Source organism: Dama dama, chromosome 12 (genome assembly GCF_033118175.1).
Source record: "Dama dama isolate Ldn47 chromosome 12, ASM3311817v1, whole genome shotgun sequence".
Lineage (NCBI taxonomy): Eukaryota > Metazoa > Chordata > Mammalia > Artiodactyla > Cervidae > Dama > Dama dama.
In genome coordinates this window covers 93292417-93314862 of record NC_083692.1, presented here as the reverse complement: position 1 = coordinate 93314862, position 22446 = coordinate 93292417, and the positions used below count along the sequence as shown (strand labels likewise).

The 22446-nt window shown below is 41.8% G+C and overlaps 1 protein-coding gene across 1 annotated transcript in view; it reads left to right on the top strand.

Moving 5' to 3' along the window:
• Positions 1–22446, top strand: part of IQGAP2 (IQ motif containing GTPase activating protein 2) — a 298400-nt gene that overhangs the window by 145783 nt on the left and 130171 nt on the right. Inside the window, exons 3-5 of the mRNA XM_061158141.1 lie at positions 10824–10980; positions 18930–19007; positions 22249–22325. Of these exons, the coding sequence (XP_061014124.1) occupies positions 10824–10980; positions 18930–19007; positions 22249–22325 (312 nt within the window). The remainder of the gene's footprint in view (positions 1–10823; positions 10981–18929; positions 19008–22248; positions 22326–22446) is intronic.

Genomic DNA, 22446 nt, shown 5'->3' with positions numbered 1-22446 from the left:
TTTCCTCTATATTTAACTCCTTTTTTACTGGAATATAACTGCTTTACAGTGTTCTGTTAGTTTCTGCTGTAGAGCGTCAGGATCAGCCATGTGTTCCATCTCTCTGCTTCCTTTTGAGCCTGCCTCCCACACGCCCACCGCCTAGGTCATCGCAGAGCTGAGCTCCCTGCGCGGTGCGGCAGCTTCCCCCTGGATGCTCTATACAGGGGAGTGATAATATCTGTCAGTGCTGCCGGCTCATTTGTGCCCCGCGGTCCTGCCCCACCTGTGGCCACGAGTCCATTCCCTACGTCTGCATCTCTTTTCCAGCCCATTATAGGTATATAATAACAAGATAGCAAATACAGTTCCCCATGCTGGACAGCAAGCCCTTGTTGTTTATTTTATGTATAGTAGTGTGTCTTTGTTAATCCCAAATTCCTAATTTATTCCCTCCCCTCCTCGTGGTGAAAGTTTGACCTCACCCTCCAGTGAACAGAAAGGCTTACCGGGAGAACTTAATCTAGCCCTGACTTCCAACGTTTTACCTCCTATTGGCACAAGAGGTGACCAGTTGCACTGTACACATAAAAAATATCTGGTCTTTGCCTTTATTCTTTTGTAAAATATTTCATAGGCTCATGTTCAAAACATTTAGGAAGAGAAATTGACTTATAATGCTTGAAAGTTCATGGACCGGGGCACTACATTAAAGCAGGGTTTGTACGGAAAAAACACACTTTCTGTTTTTTGGCCAGCAGTTCTACTTTTGGGACTTTTATTCCATACAGTGCTGTATGATAGAGACCAAGATTTATAGCTGGCGATTTCCTGAATAACAAGTCAGATAGCAAATGCCTCAGCGAAACAACTTTCATATGCTCTGCAAGGCGCAAAGCAGCACAGTGGAGTGGGTGGTGTGTCTCCAGATTTTTATGAGGTGGCATTTTGAGGGGTGGGTATCTTTTTTTTTTTTTTTTGATCTCTTGCAAGACAAAATAATATTAATTGTTTTTCTTTCTGGCCTTAACCTAAAACTGGAAAAATTTCGCTGTTTGTCCCCTTCTTCCTTCTCCCGACATCCTCTCCTGCCACCCTCTTCTTCTCCCTATGTCACTTGAATCAGACCGTACTTTTATACACAGAGCTACTTATGGAAGCTATCTCAACTCAAAAAAAAAAAAAATTGAAGAGAATATGCTTGAATGATAGAACCAAAATTCCTCTTACCTGTGCTTTTTTTCTCTGTGGTTGATAAGAGATTCAGATTTTCCCTGCAAAGTAAAGAGAAAGCAAGCAATACTAATAAGAGTCCTTCCCACTGGAAATGAAATTGTGGTTCTCCAACAACCGTGAAGATGCTCGTAAGAAACTGCTTCCCGTTTGGTTGAGGATGAGACATTCACATATTGGTGTGGAGGTTCAGTTATTGCTGTTGTTCAGTCGCGAAGTCGTGTCTTGACTCTTTAACCCCATGAACTGCAGCATGCCAAGCTTCTCTGTCCCTCACCATCTCCCGGAGTTTGCCCAACTTCATATCCATTGAGTCAGTGATGCCATCCAACCATCTCATCCTCTGACACCCTCTTCTCCTGCCTTCACTCTTTCCCAGCATCAGGGTCTTTTCCAGTGAGTCAACTCTTCACATCAGGTGGCCAAAGTATTGGAGCTTCAGCTTCAGCATCAGTCCTTCCAATGAATATTCAGGGTTGATCTCCTTTAGGATGGACTGATTTGATCTCCTTGCTGTCCAAGGGACTCTCAAGTGTCTTCTCCAGCACCACAGTTCAAAAGCCTCAGTTCTTCAGTGCTCAGCCTTCTGTATGGTCTTCGTGAGGTTCAGAACGAGTAACCCATGGAAAGAACAGGGGAGGAGCAGTGAGTGCAAGGGCAGCAGGAGATGCTGGCCAGTTCTGGTTTTCATTTGTCTGGATGTTTAGGTCAAGTTTGAAGACAGTGTTTTGATAACATATGAGGTCTTTCTAGGTTTGTTTCATGTGTACATACTTTATATATTGTCTGTATGTAAATCTTGGGCTTCCCTCATAGCTCAGTTCATAAAGAATTCACCTGCAATGCAGGAGACCCTGGTTCGATTGCTGGGTTGGTAGCCCATGGGTCGCAAAGAGTCGGACAAGACTGAGTGACTTTCACTTCACTTTACCTCACTTCATATGTAAATCTTGGGCTTCCCTGGTAACTCAGCTGGTAAAGAATACGCCTGCAATGCAGGAGACCCCAGTTCGATTCCTGGGTTGAGAAGATCCCCTGAAGAAGGGAACAGCTACTCACTTCAGTATTCTGACCTAGAGAATCTCATGGACAGAGTAGACTGGCAGGTTACAGTCCATGGGGTTGCAAAGAGTTGGACACGACTGAGCAACTTTCGCTTCACTTCATGTAAATCTTAGATGTATAAACCATTGAGTATAATTGAGAGTTTAGATTGACTTTCAACAAGGGTACCAAGGAAAGTTAACTGGGTTCAATCCCTGGGCTGGGAAGATCCCCTGGAGGAGGGCATGGCAACCCACTCTAGTATACTTGCCTGGAGAATCCCATGGACAGAGGGGCCTGGAGGGCTACAGTCCATAGGGTCACAGAGAGTCAGACCTGACTGAAGCAACTTAGCACGCATGCACATAGTCTTTTCAACCCATGGTGCTGAGATAACTGGATATCCACATTCAAAATCATGAATTTGGACTCTTACCACTCACCACATACAAAAAATAACTCAAAATGGATAAAAGATTTAAATGTAAGAGTTAAAACTATGAACCTCTTGGAAGAAAACATAGGTGAATATTTGTGACCTTCAGTTAAACAGTGGTTTCTTAAATATGACATCAAAGTACAAGCAACAAAATCGGTAAATGGGGCTTCATCAAAATGATGATCTTTTTGTGCTTCAAAAGACACCATCAAGAAAGCAAAAAGACAACCCACAGAATGAAGAAATATTGTCATATTGTGTGCCTGATAAGGAATTGGTATAACAAATATATAAAGAACTCTTATAACTCAATTTCTTTAAAAAAAAAAAAAAAACAGCTAAAACATGGGCAACAAATTTGAAAAGACATGTCTTTAAAGAAGATGTGTAAATAGGCAATAATAAAAGATGCTTAGAACAAGACAAGGATGACTACTCTTGCCACTTTTTTTCAACATAATATTGGAAGTCCTAGCCACAGCAGTCAGAGAAGAAAAAGAAGGAAAGGAATCTAAGTTGGAAAGGAAGTGAAACTGTCACTATTTGCAGATGACATGATATTATACACAGAAAACCCTTAAGGCCAAAAAACTATTGGAACTTAAAAATGAATTCATTAAAGTTGAAGGATAGAAAATTAATCTCAGAAATCTGTTACATTTCTATGCACTAATAATTAACCATTAGAAAGAGAAATAAATAAAATTATCCTATTCACAATTGTATCAAAAAGAAAAAATAGGATAAAAAGATGGTCAATATCATCATGCTCAGATGCTCAGTCATGTCCAACTCTTTGTGACCCCATGGACAGTAGTCCACCAGGCTCCTCTGTCCATGGGATTCTCCAGGCAAGAATACCGGAGTGGGGTGTCATTTCTTCCTCCAGGGAATCTTCCCGACCCAGGAATCAAACCCGTGTCTCTTACATCTCCTGCATTGGTAGGAGAATTCTTTACCACTAGTGCCACCTGGAAAGCCCACTGAATATCATTAGCCATCAGAGAGATGAAAATCAAAACCATATTGAGATGCCACTTTGCATCTACCTAGGATGGCTATAATCAAAAAGACAGCTGAGTGGTGGCAAGGAGGTAGGGAAGTTAGAATCCTCACTTAGTACTGCTGGGAATGTGAAATGTTGCAGCTGCTTTGGAAAACAGTCTGAAAGTTCCAAAAAAGATCAAACATAGACCCAGCAATTCTCCTGCATATATACCCAGAGAAAGGAGAAAATATGTCCGTGCAAAAATCTATACACTGATGTTTACAGCAGCATTATTCATAGGAGTCAAAAAGTGGAAAAAAATCCAAATGTCCATAAATTGATACATATGATATATATCTATACAGTAGGATATTATTCAGCATTGGAAATGAATGCAGCGCTAATTATATCCTACACAATAGATGAACTGTGAAAACATGCAAAAGAAGCTAGTCACAGATGGCCATGTATTGTATGGTTCCATTTAAATGAAATATCCAGAATAAACAGATCTCTAAGCAGAGAGTAGATTAATAGGTTGGAAATTTGGGAGTAAATGGGGAGTATTGTTCACAAGTTATACAGCTTCTTTTTGGAATGATGAAAATGTTTGCTGAAAATCACTGCATTGTATATCTTCAAAGAGTGTATGATGTGTGAATTCTCTCAGTATAAAGCTGTTATTAAACATACAAAAAAGCATATTGCATAATTAGTGGCATACAGAATTTCGTTTATAATTTTAGACTCTCGGACTAAAACTCAGCTTAGAGTTTTAAGTAACCTGTCCCAGGACACCAGCTAGTGATTGGAAAGCCAGACTTCCTGAACATCAGGCCCGTCATTTTCTGCGCTGTGATTATGACAGGAAGTTTGACCCCAACAGACCGTAAAAATCACACTTACTGAATTTTATTGGTTTGGCTGGGTAACACTAGCTTATGTAACCGGTAAGTCACGGAGGTTGAGGTTGACAGTAGAAGTTTAATTCCTTTTCATGTAAGATTGAGTAGCATAAGGCGAGGATGCGTGGATACAGAAGGTTCCTTCTGTAAACTGCAGAGGTTACTCGGGGACCCAGGGTGTTCTTACTGTTCTTACATCTTTTCTTTCAAGGTGGCCATGGGCTTTAGCATCCTACTTGCAGATGGTGGCGGAGGTGGGGGGGGTTGGGGGTGGGGTGGTGTTTCCCTGGTACCTCAACTGGTAAAGAATCCGCCCACAACACAGGAAACCCTGGTTCAATTCCTGAGTTAGGAAGATTTCCTGGAGAAGGGAAAGGCTACCCACTCCAGTGTTCTGGCCTAGAGAATGCAGGGTCACAAAGAGTCGGACGCAATTTTCACTGTGTCACTCTGTTTGTTTTGGGCTTCCCTGGTGGTTCAGATGGCAAAGCATCTGCCTGCAATGCAGGAGACCAGAGTTCGATCCCTGGGTTGGGAAGACCCCCTGGAGAAGGGAATGGCAACCCACTCCGGTACTCTTGCCTGGAAAATCCCAGGGACTGAGGAGCCTGGTAGACTAGAGACCATGGGGTTGCAAACAGTTGGACACGACTGAGCGACTTCACTCTCAGCAGATGGGGGAGGGGAAGCTCACCCTTGTGGGGCTTTCCTGAGGCGGCTCTCCATGGGATGCACGGCATTTCCTGTCTCATTCTGTGCTCATTACCGGGCTACTTGGCCCCACACAGACAGTACGGGGCTGGGAAATGACCACCCTGGCCAGCAGCCACCCCAGCTGTCTCCTAGCCCTGTGGTGAACCATTTGGTATCTGTGCTCCAAGTTCTCTTCCCTTTGTTTTTGTTCGGTTGCTAAGTCATGTCCAAATCTTTGTGACCCCATTGCAGCACACCAGGCTTCCCTGTCCTTCGCTATCTCCCAGAGTTTGCTTAAACTCACGTCCATTGAGTTGATGATATCATCCAAACATCTCATCCTCTGCCACCCACTTCTCCTGCCCTCAATCTTTTCCACCATCAGGGTCTTTTCCAATGTGTTGGCTCTTCGTCAGGTGACCAAAGTACTGGAGCTACAGCATCAGTCCTTCCAATGAATATTTAGAGTTGATTTCCTTTAGCATTGACTGGTTTGATCTCCTTGCTGTCCAAGGGACTCTCAAGAGTCTTCTCCAGCACCACAGTTTGAAGGCATCCGTTCTTAGGCACTCAACCTACTTTATGATGCAACTCTCACAGCCGTACATGACTACTGGAAAAACCATAGCTTTGTCTATACAAACCTTTGTCAGCAAAGTGATGTCTCTGCTTTTCAATATGCTGTCTAGGTTTGTCACAGTTTTTCTTCCAAGGAGCAAGTATTCTTTTAATTTTGCTTCAGATTAACATCTGCAAATGGTTATCCACAGCACCTTTGCTTATGGGACAGGCGCGAGGATTAAATGATAATCCGCGTATAGTATTAAATCCAGATTCTAGAATAAAATGTGTTAAGTTGCTTCAGTTATGTCTGACTCTGTTTGACACTATGGACTGTAGCCTGCCAGGCTTCTCTGTCCATGGGGTGCTTCTCTAGGCAAGAATACTGGAGTGGATTGCCATGCCCTTCTTCAGGAGATCTTCCTGACCCAGGAATCGAACCAGCGTGTCCTACGTCTAACCTGCACTGGCAGGCAGGTTCTTTACCACTAGCACCACCTCTAGAATAAAATAGTGCTTAATAAACACTAGTTACCATTGATGGTAATAGCATCTTCTTCTGACTTTCAAGGTAGTGAAATATTAATGCCTAATGTCACAAAAAATGCTATATTTACAAGTCACTGGCAATGTCCTAAAAGATTTTATACTGTAACTGTGATGCTTGGAAAACTCTTAAGCAGTCAGAATCTTTCACTTAATAACAATCTGTTGAATACACACTATATAAACACATTTGACTGTGTGGATCACAATAAACTTTGGAAAATTCTGAAGGAGATGGGAATACCAGACCGCCTGACCTGTCTCTTGAGAAACCTGTATGCAGGTCAGGAAGCAACAGTTAGAACTGGACATGGAACAACAGACTGGTTCCAAATAGGAAAAGGAGTACATCAAGGCTGTATATTGTCACCGTGCTTATTTAACTTACATGCAGAGTACATGAGAAACTCTGGGCTGGAAGAAGCACAAACTGGAATCAAGATTGCCGGGAGAAATATCAATAACCTCAGATATGCAGATGTCACCACCCTTATGGCAGAAAGTGAAGAAGAACTAAAGAGCCTCTTGATGAAAGTGAAAGAGGAGAATGAAAATGTTGGCTTAAAGCTCAACATTCATGAAACAAAGATCATGGCATCCGGTCCCATCACTTCATGGCAAATGGATGGGGAAACAGTGGAAACAGTGTCAGACTATTTTTTGGGCTCCAAAATCACGGCAGATGGTGACTGCAGCCATGAAATTAAAAGACGCCTGCTCCTTGGAAGGCAAGTTTTGACCAACCTAGACAGTATATTAAAAAGCAGAGACATTACTTTGCCAACAAAGGTCTGTCTAGTCAGAGCTATGGTTTTTCCAGTAGTCGTGTATGGATGTGAGAGTTGAACTATAAAGAAAGCTGAGTTCCGAAGAATTGATGCTTTGAACTGTGGTGTTGGAGAAGACTCTTGAGAGTCCCTTGGACTGCAAGGAGATCCAACCAGTCCATCCTAAAGGAGATCAGTCCTGGGTGTTCATTGGAAGGACTGATGCTGAAGCTGAAACTCCAGTGCCTTGGCCACCTGATGTGAAGAGCTGACTCATTTGAAAAGACCCTGATGCTGGGAAAGATTGAAGGCAGGAAGAGAAGAGGATGACAAAAGATGAGATGGTTGGATGGCATCACCAACTCAATGGACATGGGTTTGGGTGGGCTCTGGGAGTTGGTGATGGACAGGGAGGCCTGGCATGCTGTGGTTCATGGGGTCGCGAAGAGTCAGACATGACTGAGCAACTGAACTGAACTGATAAACACATTTTCAGTATAGTGGGATCACAAAAAGAAGAGATGGCTTTTGCCTTTGAGCACTTCATGATGTGGTAAGCATTAGCAATAGCTCCATTTTTAAATAGGGTATAGTTAACCTAAGTTTTTGGAATAATTCGTTTTTTCAGCCATCTGCACATATATTCTAACACAGACAAAAAACCCCAATTCTAAAATACGTCAAAGTTGTTTTTATTTTAGCTTTCTGCTTCTTGGTCTCAAATGTTGATTTGAGACCTCCCTCTTCTGCTATAAATTGTCAATCTACCTCTCCCCGACCCTTCACAATCTACCCCTCAGTTATGGACTTATTATAAAGCAATTATATATTGCTGTGTAAGAAACCAATTTTGTAAAGTTTTTCAAGATAATTATTTGAAAACTGGTTTGTTTTAGTGTGAAAGAGCATGATGCTGTAATTTGTAGTTTACTTAGATTAGAAACTTGGTCTAGTGCAGTGGCTTTTAATTTGCCCACATTTTTTTTATTCAAAAAGACAACATTGTTATTAATTTCTTAATTTTTAAAAATTCATCAAGCCTATGGTACTTTTACATGCATTTGGAGCAAGGCCCATATAACCAAATAACCCTTATTCACCTTGTGTTTGTTATGTGAAAGTGAATTTCGCATCTCATGTTACTATTGAGAGTTCCTTGTTCTTCCAAGTTTTCCCAGTCCCCCTAGGATGTTAGAGCTGCAGGAGGCCTTAACATCCTGCTCATCTCCTGCCCCTTCAACAGAGGAGGACACAGGCCCAGGGAGGTCAGGGGACATGCCTGGGGCCACAGTGGATGTGGGGCTGAATCCTGGCACAGAGCTCCCTCCGCACAGAGCCCCTCTCCTTGGCTGGGAATATTCCCTTTCCTTTGACCCCCTCCCCACTTACTAAGCTGTCACCAAATCTTGTTACCATTTCCTTGAAATGCCTCTTGCTTTCCACCCTTCCCATGTCTTCCTGTCTCATCCAGTCCCTCAGCTCCTCACAATGGGAAAGGCTGAGCGCTTTATCTTTGGGGCATCCATCATACAAGATTTAATTTTCTCTAAATACCACTGTCAACCTGTCACTCCTCTGCTGTGAGTCTGCCAAGAGCTTCCTGCTTCCTGTAGCAGCAAATGCCATCACTTCTCTTACTCCAATTCCTGATTTCACTGTATACGCTCAGCTTTATTCCCTTCTCCCCATGAAACCTAAAGACCCTAGGTCTTTTCTGGGTTTTTTCCATGGATCGCCATGTTTCCTTTGTGACTTTAGTATGTCCTGCTCTCCAATTCCTAGTGTCCCCCTGCCTTGCCTTTCCAAATCCTCTCTTTCCAGCTGCATCCAGGTACCACCATCTTGTCATGGATAACCAGTCTGTGGTACATCCAGATAATGGAATATTCAGGTCAGCTGAGTTCAGTTGCTCTGTCGTATCCAACTCTCTGCGACTGCAGCATGCCAGGCCTCCCTGTCCATCACCAACTCCTGGAGTTTACCCAAACTCATGTCCATTGAGTCAGTGATGCCATCCAACCATCTCATTCTCTGTCGTCCCCTTCTCCTCCTGCCCTCAATCTTTCCCAGCATCAGGGTCTTTTCAAATGAGTCAGCTCTTCACATCAGGTGGCCAAAGAATTGGAGCTTCAGCTTCAGCATCAGTCCTTCCAGTGATTTTTTAGGACTGATTTCCTTTAGGATAGACTGGTTGGATTTCCTTGCAGTCCAAGGGACTCTCAAGAGTCTGCTCCAACACCACAGTTCAAAGGCATCAATTCTTTGGTGCTCAGCATTCTTTATGGTCCAACTCTCACATCCATACATGACTACTGGAAAAGCCATAGCTTTGACTAGATGAACCTTTGTTGGCAAAGTAATGTCTCTGCTTTTTAATATGCTGTCCATATTTGTCATAGCTTTTCTCAGTTCTGTTCAGTCACGCAGTCGTGTCCAACTCTGCGACCCCATGGACTATAGCCTGCCAGGCTCCTCTGTCCGTGGGATTTCCCAGGCAAGGATACTGGAACGGGTTGCCATTTCCTTTTCCAACTCCATATTTCACATTGCCTAAACAAGTGGTCAGTAAATACTCCTTGCTTGTTAGGGACTCTCTGAGCTTTTAAAAAGTGTTGGCCAGAGCTACAGGCAGTTGAGACGTTTTACAGTGTTCACTGCTTGGATCCGGATCCGTCGTTAATAGTGAGAGCAGCCCTCTCCTCCCTGCCAAGTGTGATGGAGTCAGCGCTGCTGTGTTACTGGTCTTCTGAGGGGCCTCTCAGTCTGGGTGTGGAGCTCACACTCAGAGTTGCTGATGTGGTGATGAGTTAGTGGCAGAGAGGTGAGGGCTTGCACCCCCGGTGCTTGGGTCTTAGAGTAGGGAAGAGTCCCTCAAGCCTGGGGAGGAAGCACAGACTCCTGTGAGCTCTGGCAGATTCTCTGCACCCCAGCATGAAATGTCAGCTGGCCTGGTCCTCCTCCCACTGTGTGTCTTTGAGCCAGTAATGACCTTGGTCCTTTCTTTTCTACAATACTGGCAGAGTGTCCTAAGATTGAATCTGATCTTTTTCTGAACAACTTTCTCAGTACCCAGAAAATGGCTTCCCCAAAAGCGTGTGGTAGTAAGCTGCTGGCATTGGGAAAAGGAATGTGTCTTAAAGAAGACTGTGTCTGCATTCTGGATTTCAATGTCGCTTTTCCTTGCCTTCCTGCCTCTGCTGGTAGTCATTTCCAGACCGAGCAACTGCAGATTTTACCACACCTTGGACTACACTCTCCCCACGGCATAACCCCTACAAAAACGTCCTCCACTAAGGCTCATAAATTTGGAATTGCTTTTTCTGTAATGTCAGCAAGACTCATTCCACCCATACAAGCACAGATTGGCCTTTTTCCTCTTTAAGAGACTTGGCAGAGACTCAGATAAAGGTGAAGTCAACAAACTCTGGCACGGTAGTGAGTTTAGTGCTGCTGGGCTTGTCAACCCCTTGTTCCTCTCATGTTCTGAATCCTTGTTCCATCCAGAAGGTTCTCTCTTCCTGTCTATGACGGGTAAAGATGTTTCAGATCCCGCCCCCTTTGTTAATGTCCCTGCCACAGATAGTAAGACACCACATCTCTTCATTTATAGAAAGATACCAAACTGGATTCACTTTAAGATTTGTTTTGCTCTCTTTTAATCCCTCTAGGTGGATGGAAGTCTGCTTAGTTGAAGAATTGCCACCAACGACAGAGCTGGAAGAAGGACTCCGGAACGGAGTTTACCTTGCAAAGTTAGCCAAATTCTTTGCCCCCAAAATGGTATCAGAGAAAAAGATCTATGATGTGGAACAAACACGCTATAAGGTAACTGAGATCTAATTGGTTTTGGCCTCTGGTTCAAAGTGAAAGTTCAGTCTTTCCTTTCCTTTCCTTTCTTTTAGTGTTTCTATCAGGATTTTGTGGGAGGTAGGGGTATGGGGAAGGGGAAGGTCCTTGGTCTTTGAAGCCTGTTAATAATCATTCCTGAGGCAGCAGCAGTTTTAAAAGCAAAGCACTTTTCTGTTTCTGGGCTGAGGCTGAGAGACCTCTGATTTGTGGGGCTTCCAACTTCCAACCTCCATGAATTATTCCTTCATAGAGGTCATGTTATTAGTACCGGTAAATATAAAAGTGGGGGCCCTCTACCCCTCCTGTCTTCACCACCAACACGGTTTATTACTCCCCTTATTCTCATCAAGAAGTAAAGTACCCAGCGGAGACTTGTAGCCCCTAAAGAGTTAGAGCCAAGGTGATTGAAAAAGAAAAAAAGTACTAATATTGACTAGTCAGAAACTCCTTTCCATTTGATGTTTAAAACAAAATGAGACTAACCTTTTTGTATGCAGCTAATTTTATGAATTATTTCATAGCTAATTTGAGAAGGAATATAGGGAGGAAAACCAAACCAATATAAACGCCAGTCTTAATCAAAATAAACAAATAAATACAATCAAAATAAACAACCAGTCAGTATAAACACTGTATTATTACCAAAAAAAATGTGGGTATTTTATGGATATAATGTTTAAGTATTTTCAGGTAAGGTGATATATCTATGATTTGCTTCAGAATAATTGGGAAGAGGGTTAACAGAGATTCAAGACCAGACATGAGTTTGTAATTGTTGAGATTAAATGATGGGTGCTAATGAGTTCTTTATACTCTTCTGTCTACTGTTTTATGTTTGAAAATTTCCATTAAAAAGTAAAGAAGGAAAAAGTAAGCACCAGCCTAAAAGACACCTTGATTATATGTGTCTTCAAAAAGGAATTTTTAAATGTGTGCTCTTCTCTTCTAGAATGTGAGATCTCTTCTCCACTTTAGGTCAGAGTTCCTAAAGCTTCTTTGAAACTTGATTTTTTTGTTTGTTTGCTCTCTCAATATCCTGTGTTTGCTTTTGTTATATCAGTGTTTTTTTATCTGTAGATTTTCAAGTGTTTTAAAAAGTTATTTCTCTTAAAATTTCAAGGATAACATTAAGTATAATTGAAAATAGAATAATTTTCCATTTAAGGCATGAGTCACACTACCCTTCAGTTGTTATTGAGACAAAATTTATTTTTAAAATATGTATATTGAATTCAGAGCAAATGTCTGAGTAATGATTTAGGCTAACAGGCAAGATGAATTGACATCTTTTTTGACAAGTCTCTTTTCATCATCTAATCTAAAAGGGAATGAAGCAAAAGTCTCTGCCTTGAATAATGTTATGAAAAATATGTTTGCGTATGTTAAAATAAGTTTATTAAGTCATGTGTTTATTAACTCTGGATGTTTCTCCCTAGAGTGAGTTTCCAGCCTTTTGCAAGGCTTAAGCAAAACAAATGATTTAGCCAGCCAAAATTAAAGTTTCTTTTTTTAATTTTCAGGAATATTTTTAAAGTTCAGAAAAAAATTATTTGTATCCCCTGTGTCACAAAATAAATGAACATTTGTCCACATTTTAGAACATGATCTTTCTTTTATTTTCATTGCTTCTGTGATGGGTTGTTATCAAGACCTAGATCTATTGTAACGGCCATATAGATTTGATGATAAAGTGTCAGGGGCTCCAGCCTTCCCTGGAAAGGGATTGTGGGTGTTTTGTTTTGATGTGTGGATTGGGAGAGTCAGGCCAGAAAGACAGACCTTCAGTGAAAGCGAACCTCAGAGCTGCAGGGGGGCTAATTCCCCTCCTGGCACATTATACGCCTTGAATATAGGTATCTCTTGCCAGTTCGGCTCTGGACCCGTCATGGCAACTTAAACAGGTACCATTGCCTCCTGGCATCAGAGATCCTATTATTTGAATCCATAGCAACTTCTCTTTGGGATGGGGACAGGGAGAATATTTCCAATCTCTTGTTACAAAATAAAATATCTGGGGCACCTGGACATGTGCTGACATCCCTGAGCAAAACATCGTGACAGAAGGAAGTGATCTGTGTTACTGTCCCCCATCCCATCAAGCCCCAACTGGGATGCACAGAAGAAAGGATCTTAGGAGAGGCGTGGAAAGAGGGGAGGTGGCAGATGGAGGGGAGTCGATGCCAGCTGTGACGTGGGAGAATCATGGGGCAGAGGGAAACTACTCCTCTGGTAATTCACTGGAGAAAAGAGGCTTTTCTTTTCTTCTCCTTGTATTAAATCCCTGAACGTGTCCTTGAGTGGGAATTGTTGGTGATTTGCTGTGTCATCGTAAGTTTGTATTTTGAGGCTATTTTGTTTCTTCTGCAAAAATGAAAGGAGACAAATATTAGTGGGCAGGAGACAGCTTCCTGTTCATGTGTTTTTCGGATCTAAAGCCTGTCACATGGTCCTCTTCAAGGAGCCCTAAATCACGGGACGGCTGCAAAGACGCTGAAACACAAGGGAACACTCGCTAACCTAGGCCTGTCTCCTGATGGGCCATCTGGAAACCATGAGCTCAGTGAGCCTGAACGCTCTGCAGGGTCTGCTGGACTGTGGCCATAAAATATGACCCACCTGTTGGGCCGTGTGTCCCCAAGGAGAAGCTCTGTCCCGAATCCCAGGGCCTCGGTCGTGGCACGCGTGGCTTTGAGCGAAGCGATGGGAGCGTTCACGCAGCCCTGCCCTCACTGTTCCCAGCGTGTTGTGTGCAGCCTCGGCCCCTTGTTAATTGAGGCTTAGAAAGTTATGCCAGTGCTGAGTTAAACCTTCCAGTGACGAGTGTTCTCTCCCCGACCATTTCCACCTCCCCCTCCAGGTCTGAGTTGCGTGATCATGCCATGCACACGTGGACACGCCGCACTGCGCTGTAGTAATTATTTTGTTCTGGAGGCAAGGACTCTGCGTGTCTCTTCCGCTGTGCCTGTGGTGAATGGTTCAGGTTCTGGCCCAAAGAGCTGTTGGGTAAAGGAATGAATGACGGTGGTTTCTTTTTTTTTTTTTTTTCCTTTTTTTTTTTTTTTCCTTTTTTTTTTTTTTAATTAGTTGGAGGCTAATTACTTCACAACATTTCAGTGGGTTTTGTCATACATTGATATGAATCAGCCATAGATTTACACGTATTCCCCATCCCAATCCCCCCTCCCACCTCCCATGTGGTTTCTTTTTTTATGTTTTAGAGATTGCTTTTTATGTGGGCCATTTAAAAAGTCTTTTATTGAATTTGTTAAAATATTGCTTCTGTATTATGTTTTGGTTTTTTGACCATGAGGTATGTGGGGTCTTACCTCCCCAGTCAGGGGTTGAAGCCGCACCCCCTGCATTGGAAGGCAAAGTCTTAACCTCGGGAGTGCTAGGGAAGTCCCAACTAGTACTTTCTAGAAAGCCAGAGGGCTCCATTTCTTGTCTTCTATGCTTTATTCAATCCTTTATTCAATACTTGCTGAAACTCCTCCTCTAAGTGTGATGCTCAGACTTCCGATGGTCCCCCACGATGGGTGTGTGTAAAAATGTGAACTTTTGGGCCCTCCCCCAGAATCTTAGCCAGGGCCCCAGGAAGCTCCATTCTTAACTATCACCTCAGGTGATTCTTTTCTTACATACTACTAAGGTTTGAGAACCACTGCTCTAATAGGTGCATACATCAATATAATAAGGTTTAATAAAGTTATAGGGAAAGAAGATAAAGCTGTACTGAGATAGAAATACATAAAGGGTAGAACTCATTTATCCTTGCAATCCTCATCCATACGTACCAGGACCGCCCAGGGGACAGTTGACCATTGCCTGGAGAGACAAGAAGTAAAGAGGATTCGAGAGGGGACATGAAGGGTGAATGCTGGAGAAGGACTGGAAGTGGGTGGAGAGACGGAAGAGAAGGCAGCGAGGTGGATGGGGGGAGGTACCTATGCAGAGTGTGGTCAGTTCTGAAGCGGGATGGACTGTACAGATGCCAGAAGGGTTTCCGTGGTGGGGCTTCACAGAGGAAGGTTCCCAAGCCGACTAGGACGACCAAGAGAAAGAGGAGTGGAAGAAGAAGGGGGCGCTCCTTGGAGAGAATTCCGTCTGCTTAGCCTCACAGCAGTGTCATTCTGGACAGTGCCTTGACAATTGTAGATTTATAACAAATGCTCATGGAACATTTAGGTGGGCCTTAGACAGAGAAAGCTTACACAGTGGTCAGTAGTATGAGCTGCAGAACCAAAACACTTCAGAATCTGACTTCACCACTTGCTTTGACTCTGTGAGCTTCAGTTTCTTGAGATTAAGGTGGGAAAATACTAACAGAATCAACTTTGTAGAGAAATTGGGAGGAACAAATGTGGTCATCTATGCCAGGCGCTTGGCCCAGTGCCTGCCTGATAGAGGTAAGCACCCTGTAACTGTTATAGACGGTGTTTGTTCTGAGGCTCCGTAAGCAGTAAATTGACCAGAATATTTGGACTAGGAGTTGGAATTCTGCAACCTAATCTTGACCCTGAGCTCAACAAGTTAGGTCAACTCGAATGTCTTACATACTTGGGCCCTCAGGTTCTTCATGTATAAAATGAGCAAATTAGAATAATTACTGGTTTCAAACTACCTCATAGTTCTAAATTGCCTTGATCCTAATATATAAGAAGTTACCATCCACAGAAGGCTTACCTAATACCTCATCTATTCAATTAAACTGCAGTACTCTTATTTGCTGGTGCTATAGTAACTCAGCAATAGAAAATCAGCATGTCTTTTCTAGTTTAATACCTGAAAGAAGTTAGGCAGGTGGACCATAACAACCCTTGACTAAGTTTGACTATAGATGTAGCACCTACTCTAACATATTATTGTTAGTGTGGGACTGGTGAAAAGACAAACTATAAATGGTTATGATGGACTAAGTTTATTTTGAGCCTCTTTAGAAGACCTTTTTTATTCTAACTGAAGTAAATCTGTAGATTGAAGATGTTAATATAGTTCACTCACTGAAGCTTCCTTCTAAAATATACAGACATGGAGCACGGGGTTCTGAAGTCAGCATTCCTCGGGTGCTTAAATTGGATGAAGGATTTGAAACCTGTCACGTCATTTACTATAGAAATATGACCAAGATAACCACCCTTTCCTTCAGTGCCTCTTACATGAAGTGCTGAACTTTTTTGACCTTAAAGGTGAATAAAGTTTCAAGCCCAGTCTCGTAGCATAATAATTACCATAACCAACATTTATTGCACTTAGGTGTACTTTGCAACTGAGTGTTCCCTGTATAGTCTCAAGAAATTCCTCAACCCAAAGAAACACACTATTCCCATTTTGTGGCTGAGGAACCAAGGTTCAAAGAGACTTGGAACTTTCCTGAGGTTACATAGCTAATGAGACCACTAAATGGATGGGATGTTTTTATTGCATAATTTGGATTGTTCAAGGCTATCAACCAAAGATTCTCAGAAACCAACCTAGGGTCAAACAAAACTATATTTATTTAAACTCAGAAAAAAAAAGCCAAGGAAAAAGGCATACCCATGGAGCTATAAGAGGAAATAGGAGCTTAGTAGAGATTTGAGCTTGTACTGAGCTATTCTAATAAGGATTTAGGGAAGCAAGGACCAGTTATCTTGGGGATGTTCTCAGGAAAGTGAAAATGAAAGTGAAGTCTTGCTCAGTCGTGTACACCTCTTTGCGACCCCATGGACTGTAGCCTGCCAGGCTCCTCTGTCCATGGGATCCTCCAGGCAAGAATACTGGAGTGGGTTGCCATCTCCTTCTCCAGGGGATCTTCCAGACCCAGGGATCAAACTCCAGTCTCCCACATTGCAAGCAGACTCTTTACCATCTGAGCCGCCAGAGAAGTCTAAAACGTGAAAATTGCTCAGTCGTGTCCAACTCTTTGCGACCCCATAGACCCCATAGACTATAGAGTCCATGGAATTCTCCAGGCCGGAATACTGGAGTGGATAGCCTTTCCCTTCTCCAGGGGAATCTTCCCAACCCAGGGACTGAACCCAGGTCTCCTGCATTGCAGGCAGATTCTTTACCAGCTGAGCCACCAGGGAAACCCAAGAATACTGGAGTGGGTAACCCATCCCTTCTCCACCAGATCTTCCCAACCCAGGAATCGAACTGGGATCCCCTGCACTGCAGGTGGATTCTTTACCAACTGAGCCACCAGGGAAGCCCAATACTAATGGTGTTATCAGCAAGTAGGATCAATTGGGTGTCTTGGTAATTTTTATCTAGGAGGTGAGAAGATTCACTAGGGACCAGATTGCCATAGTCAAGAAATAAGTCGCCCGTCTTATTTGGAAGAGGACTATGTTAGTCACTTTATGGTGTTGAGGGTCCTCAGCCCTGACATGACTGAGGATTGTCTCCATTCTGGCCCTCCACATTCACAGAGTGGCCATGTCTGAGAACCGTTTGTGTTCTGCAAACGTTGTTGATGCTGAGTTAGCCTCAGACACTGCCGCCTGGCTGTGAACTGTCTGGGTGCACTCTCTCTAGGCTTTTCCTCTTTTTGCATACCCTTCCCCCTCAGATTCTCTCCTCTCCCTCTAGTTATCTCACAGTAGTTAACTAATTTCTTTCCTCTGAAGAGTAATCCCCTGGGCAGTAGGCCCTATGCTCTGCCCTGGGGGGTGCTAACATGGTTTTCAGATCCACAGAGATTTAGTCTTGAATCCTAGCTCAGCCCCTCAACAGATGTTTGACTTGAGGCAAATCACTTCATCTTTGTCCCCTAGGTTTCCTCATCTCTTAAAAAAATGGGAATAATAACTACTTTGCAGAGTATTTGGAAAATTAGAGATAATTTATGTAAAGTGCTTGACATACACAGTCCAATCTCAGTAAATAATGGCCACTATCAAAAATGCATAAATATTTGTCAAATTTTAATTTGCTCATGCTTTATAATTTCTAACAGCAAGAAAAGTAGTTTCTGTTAAATCAACCATTAGGTTGTAGAAACTCACAGAAGATGGGAAGAGCTAGATTTTGTGAATGTGATAATCTACCATTGGGTGTTAGTTATGATGAAACTTGCTGTAGTTACTTTTTATTTTATTCAAAGTGAAAAATAAGATATATAACATTATGGTAGACATTTAACTAATGAAATATATACGATTATTTTAAAGCTGTCAGCAGTATATACCTGGTAAAACTTCATAAGAGAGCAACAAGAATATTTTATTTATAGACTGTATAAAATAATGGCTGGCTGATTAGAACTATAAGAACGGAAAATAGAGCCTATTTTTATTATATGGGTAGAAAAAGGTCTTGTAAAATATTTCCGCTGAAAGTTTGCTTCTTGTACAAGGCCAAGGGTAGAATTAGATTATAGAAGGAATAAACACTAAAATTAGCTCTGAATCATGGAGTGTTTTTTTGTTTTCATCTTTGTATTTTTCTACACTTTCGAGTTTGGTTTTTTCTTTCATTATTATCTTTTTTTTTTTTTTAAACATTAATCATATTACAGCTGTGATCTAGCAGAACCAGAAACCACACACACACACAAAAGACATCTAGTCTTGTAAAAATCCTGTTTTTCCTGAAATTACTGTTGCTCTCAGCCATGGTTGCCGCAGTCCTGACACTGTATGGGGGAGGGGGGGCACACATGTGCTCATGCATGTGCACACATGGCTCATAAAACATCCTTAGGCGTGCTAGACAGCAAATGGTCTTTGGGAGTCTCGTTCAGGACTGCCTCAAACGTGTGAATTCTGGGCACTGGAGTGGTCCGTCCCAGATGGCTGGAGTGCTGCAGAGTCTCGCCTGCTTTCGGGTCGCTGTATGTGCGCGCCCAGGCACTGTTCTGGGAGGGACACGACTGGAAGCGCCGTGCTAGTGGCGGCCGCGGTCACTTTCTCACCTCTGTCTCCGTGTCCCCTCTTCTCCCTTAGAAGTCGGGCCTTCATTTCCGGCACACGGACAACACGGTGCAGTGGCTGAGAGCCATGGAGGCCGTCGGGCTGCCCAAGGTAAGCTTGGCCGCGGAGACGCGCTCGGGCACCCCCGCGCGGCAGGTGTCCTCGCTGCCGGAGTGGGAAACGCGAGGACTGAACAAACATTCGGAAAAGCAGGCGAAAAGTGACATACGGCAAGGCTTCAGGCTGGGGGCCGCGAAGAGTTAAACAAGGTCACAACAGGCCTTGCCTGGTAGATAACTGACTTAGAAGCGCCATCTCCCTCTTTCGTATTGCTGTTTATACCTAAGATTCCAAGTCTCTTGGTATCGGTATATATTGTATCATTATAAATCATCATTATACATTTATTTTGATAAAGTAAATATTATTATAATCATAGTATCACTTTAAAGTTTAATGGCTAACGAGTCAGAGCTCTTACTCCTGAAATAGATCTCCCAAATAAAACTCATTCTGCAAATATTCAGAACTTGTTCAATTCAAAGAGCAGATACCCTTACACCTGTGAGACAGATTAGACAAGCAGAGGAAATGAGAAAATAATTACATGTGATAGAAATTGTAGAGCTATTTCTTAAACTTCTGATTTTGAAATAATTTTAGCATCACAGGAAGTTGCGAAAATAGTACATCTTTGTGTAAATTTCATTCAGGCTCCCCTCATGGTGACATCTCATAACTGTAGTACAGAATTAAATTGGCGTTGGTGAATGAATGTTAACTAGACTCAGACTTTATTCACTGTTCACCAGTGAACATTCATGTGTGTGTGTGTGTGTGCGCACACGCACACACGCGCGGGTGTAGTTCAATCCATGAATAGACTTCTGTGACCACTAGCAGAATCAAGATACAGATACTGCAGAGAGGTTGGCCTTTACATAACATCCCTTTTCCAGCGCTGTCTCCTGGCAGCCCACTAATCTGTTCTCATCTCTACAGTTTTCTCATTTTGAGAATGTTATAGAAATGGAATTGTGCTGTCGGTAACCTTTTGAGACTGACTTTTTCACTAAGCACAATGCCCTTGCCATCCGTAAGGTTTCCATGTGTATCAGTAGTTCCCCTTTTTTAATTGCTTACTTAATAAGTCCAGCTATTTTAAAGAAATTATTTTAGAATGATCCAGCAAGAGGATAGGCTACTGACTTATTTAGGTCTGTGTTGTTTTTATTATTAATCCAGCTTTGCAATTAAAAACACCCCCACAACAAAAACAAAGAATTCCTTAAGGTAAATTATGAATGCCTATTTTTTATACATTTGTGCTAATACCTGTTTTAACTCAGTTCATTTTATCTCGCAATGGTCAATGTTGATCTTTTTTATTTTGCCATTTTTAATTAAACTACTTTCCCCTCTCCTAAAATGTTGAGAATATTGAATGCTATTCCTTTCCGGGCGGTAGTTATCATACAGAATTCCTATTTCTAAATTGTGATTTAGTGAGTATTAGCAGGGTGTTGAGTGGTAACCAGATTAAAAAAGAAAGAAATTAAAATGCCATTTTTCTGTATGAGGCTGCATATGTTAGTTAGGATAATTTCATTATGTTTGAAAGATTTGATTTAAACCTTCTCAAGTTGTGTGTGTGTTGGCCACATTTATTTTGATTTTAAGCCAAACAAGTGATCCATGCAACAGATTCTATTTTAATCCTGATGTTTATTATGAAATCAGTGATACATTACATTGCAGTAATGAGAAGCCAACAGTATGCTGAATTGACTTAGATGTATTAATAAATTCCTTCATGTATCAATATGAGCTGCCTACTCTGTGCTCAGCTTCATGTTGCACACTGGGGTTACAATGCTGAAGAAAATGTTTTGGTGAACTGTAAATCAGTCCCATCTCCTTGATAAAGGAAGACATATTCATAATGATTTTCCAAGAGAAACATCAGTATAAAAGTTTCTTTTTTAAAGAAGAGGGGACGTTACAGTTGTCCTCTGCTTACACAGAACTTTTAAACCTGGTCATGTTCTAGATTGGGAATCCTCTTCCCATTGATACTTTAGCAGCAAATGTGTTAAAGAAAGTTAGAAAGACCTTTGAAATTTCATAGACTATAGATATTTCTTGACGCACTCAGTGACTGTACATTTTATAGTTCAAGAAACTTTGCTTTTTTCTTAGCTTTGGTCAGTGTCCAATAGAAAGCTGTGCTTGAGTATCAAGTACTACCATATGGTACTCAGTTTTAGTTTTTATGTCAAATTTTATAAAATATTTGCCGAAAGCAAGTAACGCCAATATGCTTCTCTTAATCTTAGAAGCTTCGATCCTAATTATTCATTTTTGGTGCCGTATTCTGAAATCTGTTTCTTATTAGGTTTTTAGTTTCAAGCTCAAAAAGCGTATCAAGGTGCATTAAAAGTTTTAGTGTTCAGACTTTTTCAATCTACTACCGCCATTCATAGATGGTTATCCAAAAGAACTAATCAGGTGCACAGAAAAAGCAGGGATGTTTATTGTAGTGACTTATAATAGGGACAAAATTGGGGGAAAAAAATGTTCAATCATGGAGAACTGGTTAAATTATGGTTCAAAAATATGAAAGAATCCTGTGCATCTACACTAGAAATAATGTTCTTATAGACTAATGAAGGAAATGGAAAACAGTCATGCTCTATCAGAGTTTTAAACAGGCTTATATTACTTGCAATTTGGTTTTCAAATACCCACATACATAAATGTAAAAAAAAAAAAAAAAAAACAGAGACATACAGATAAAAGACTGGAAGAAAATATACCAAAATGCTAATAGTGACAGTCTGGAGGTAGCTTTATAAGTGTTTTTCTTTTATACTTTACTGTCCAGATTTTAATCAATAAAAATGGATTTTTTTTTCTCCTTAAAGTAGTACATGGGTATGTGTGTATTGTTGTGTATATACATACATGTTTACAGAACTGTGTCGCTAAGTTCTTAACAGTGTAATAAAATAATTTCAAAAGGACACCCTTCTCAGGCCAGGTGACTTCTGGGCAGGCACGAGAGTGACTCATGGGCTCAGGCCTTTTGGGGTGAAGCTGCCACCCAGCCCTGTGGACAAAGCCTTCTTGAAGGGGCTGACTGTGAATCTCCGTTGAGCCACTAGGAGGCGCTGTCAGGCCGGGACCAGATGGCAGTGATTGGTCCACGTGGAAACATGAGGCACAACTGAGATTCCCCTTCATTTAAATAAACACAGAACTGCAAGGACAATCAAAACAGGGTCATTTGGGGAGTTAAAATAATTGTGAAAAGCAGCACTTAATAAATACATCTTCCTCTTTTGTTTTCCAGATATTTTACCCAGAAACAACAGATGTCTATGACCGGAAAAACATACCAAGAATGATATATTGCATTCATGCACTGAGGTGGGGAAAAAAAATACAATTATCTAGGAAGTAAAATTTAAATAAAACCACAGTTTCAATTGTGAAAGAGCTCTTCTCCCTCTTTTTAGAGAGAGCTCTTTTTAAAAAAAAATAATAATAA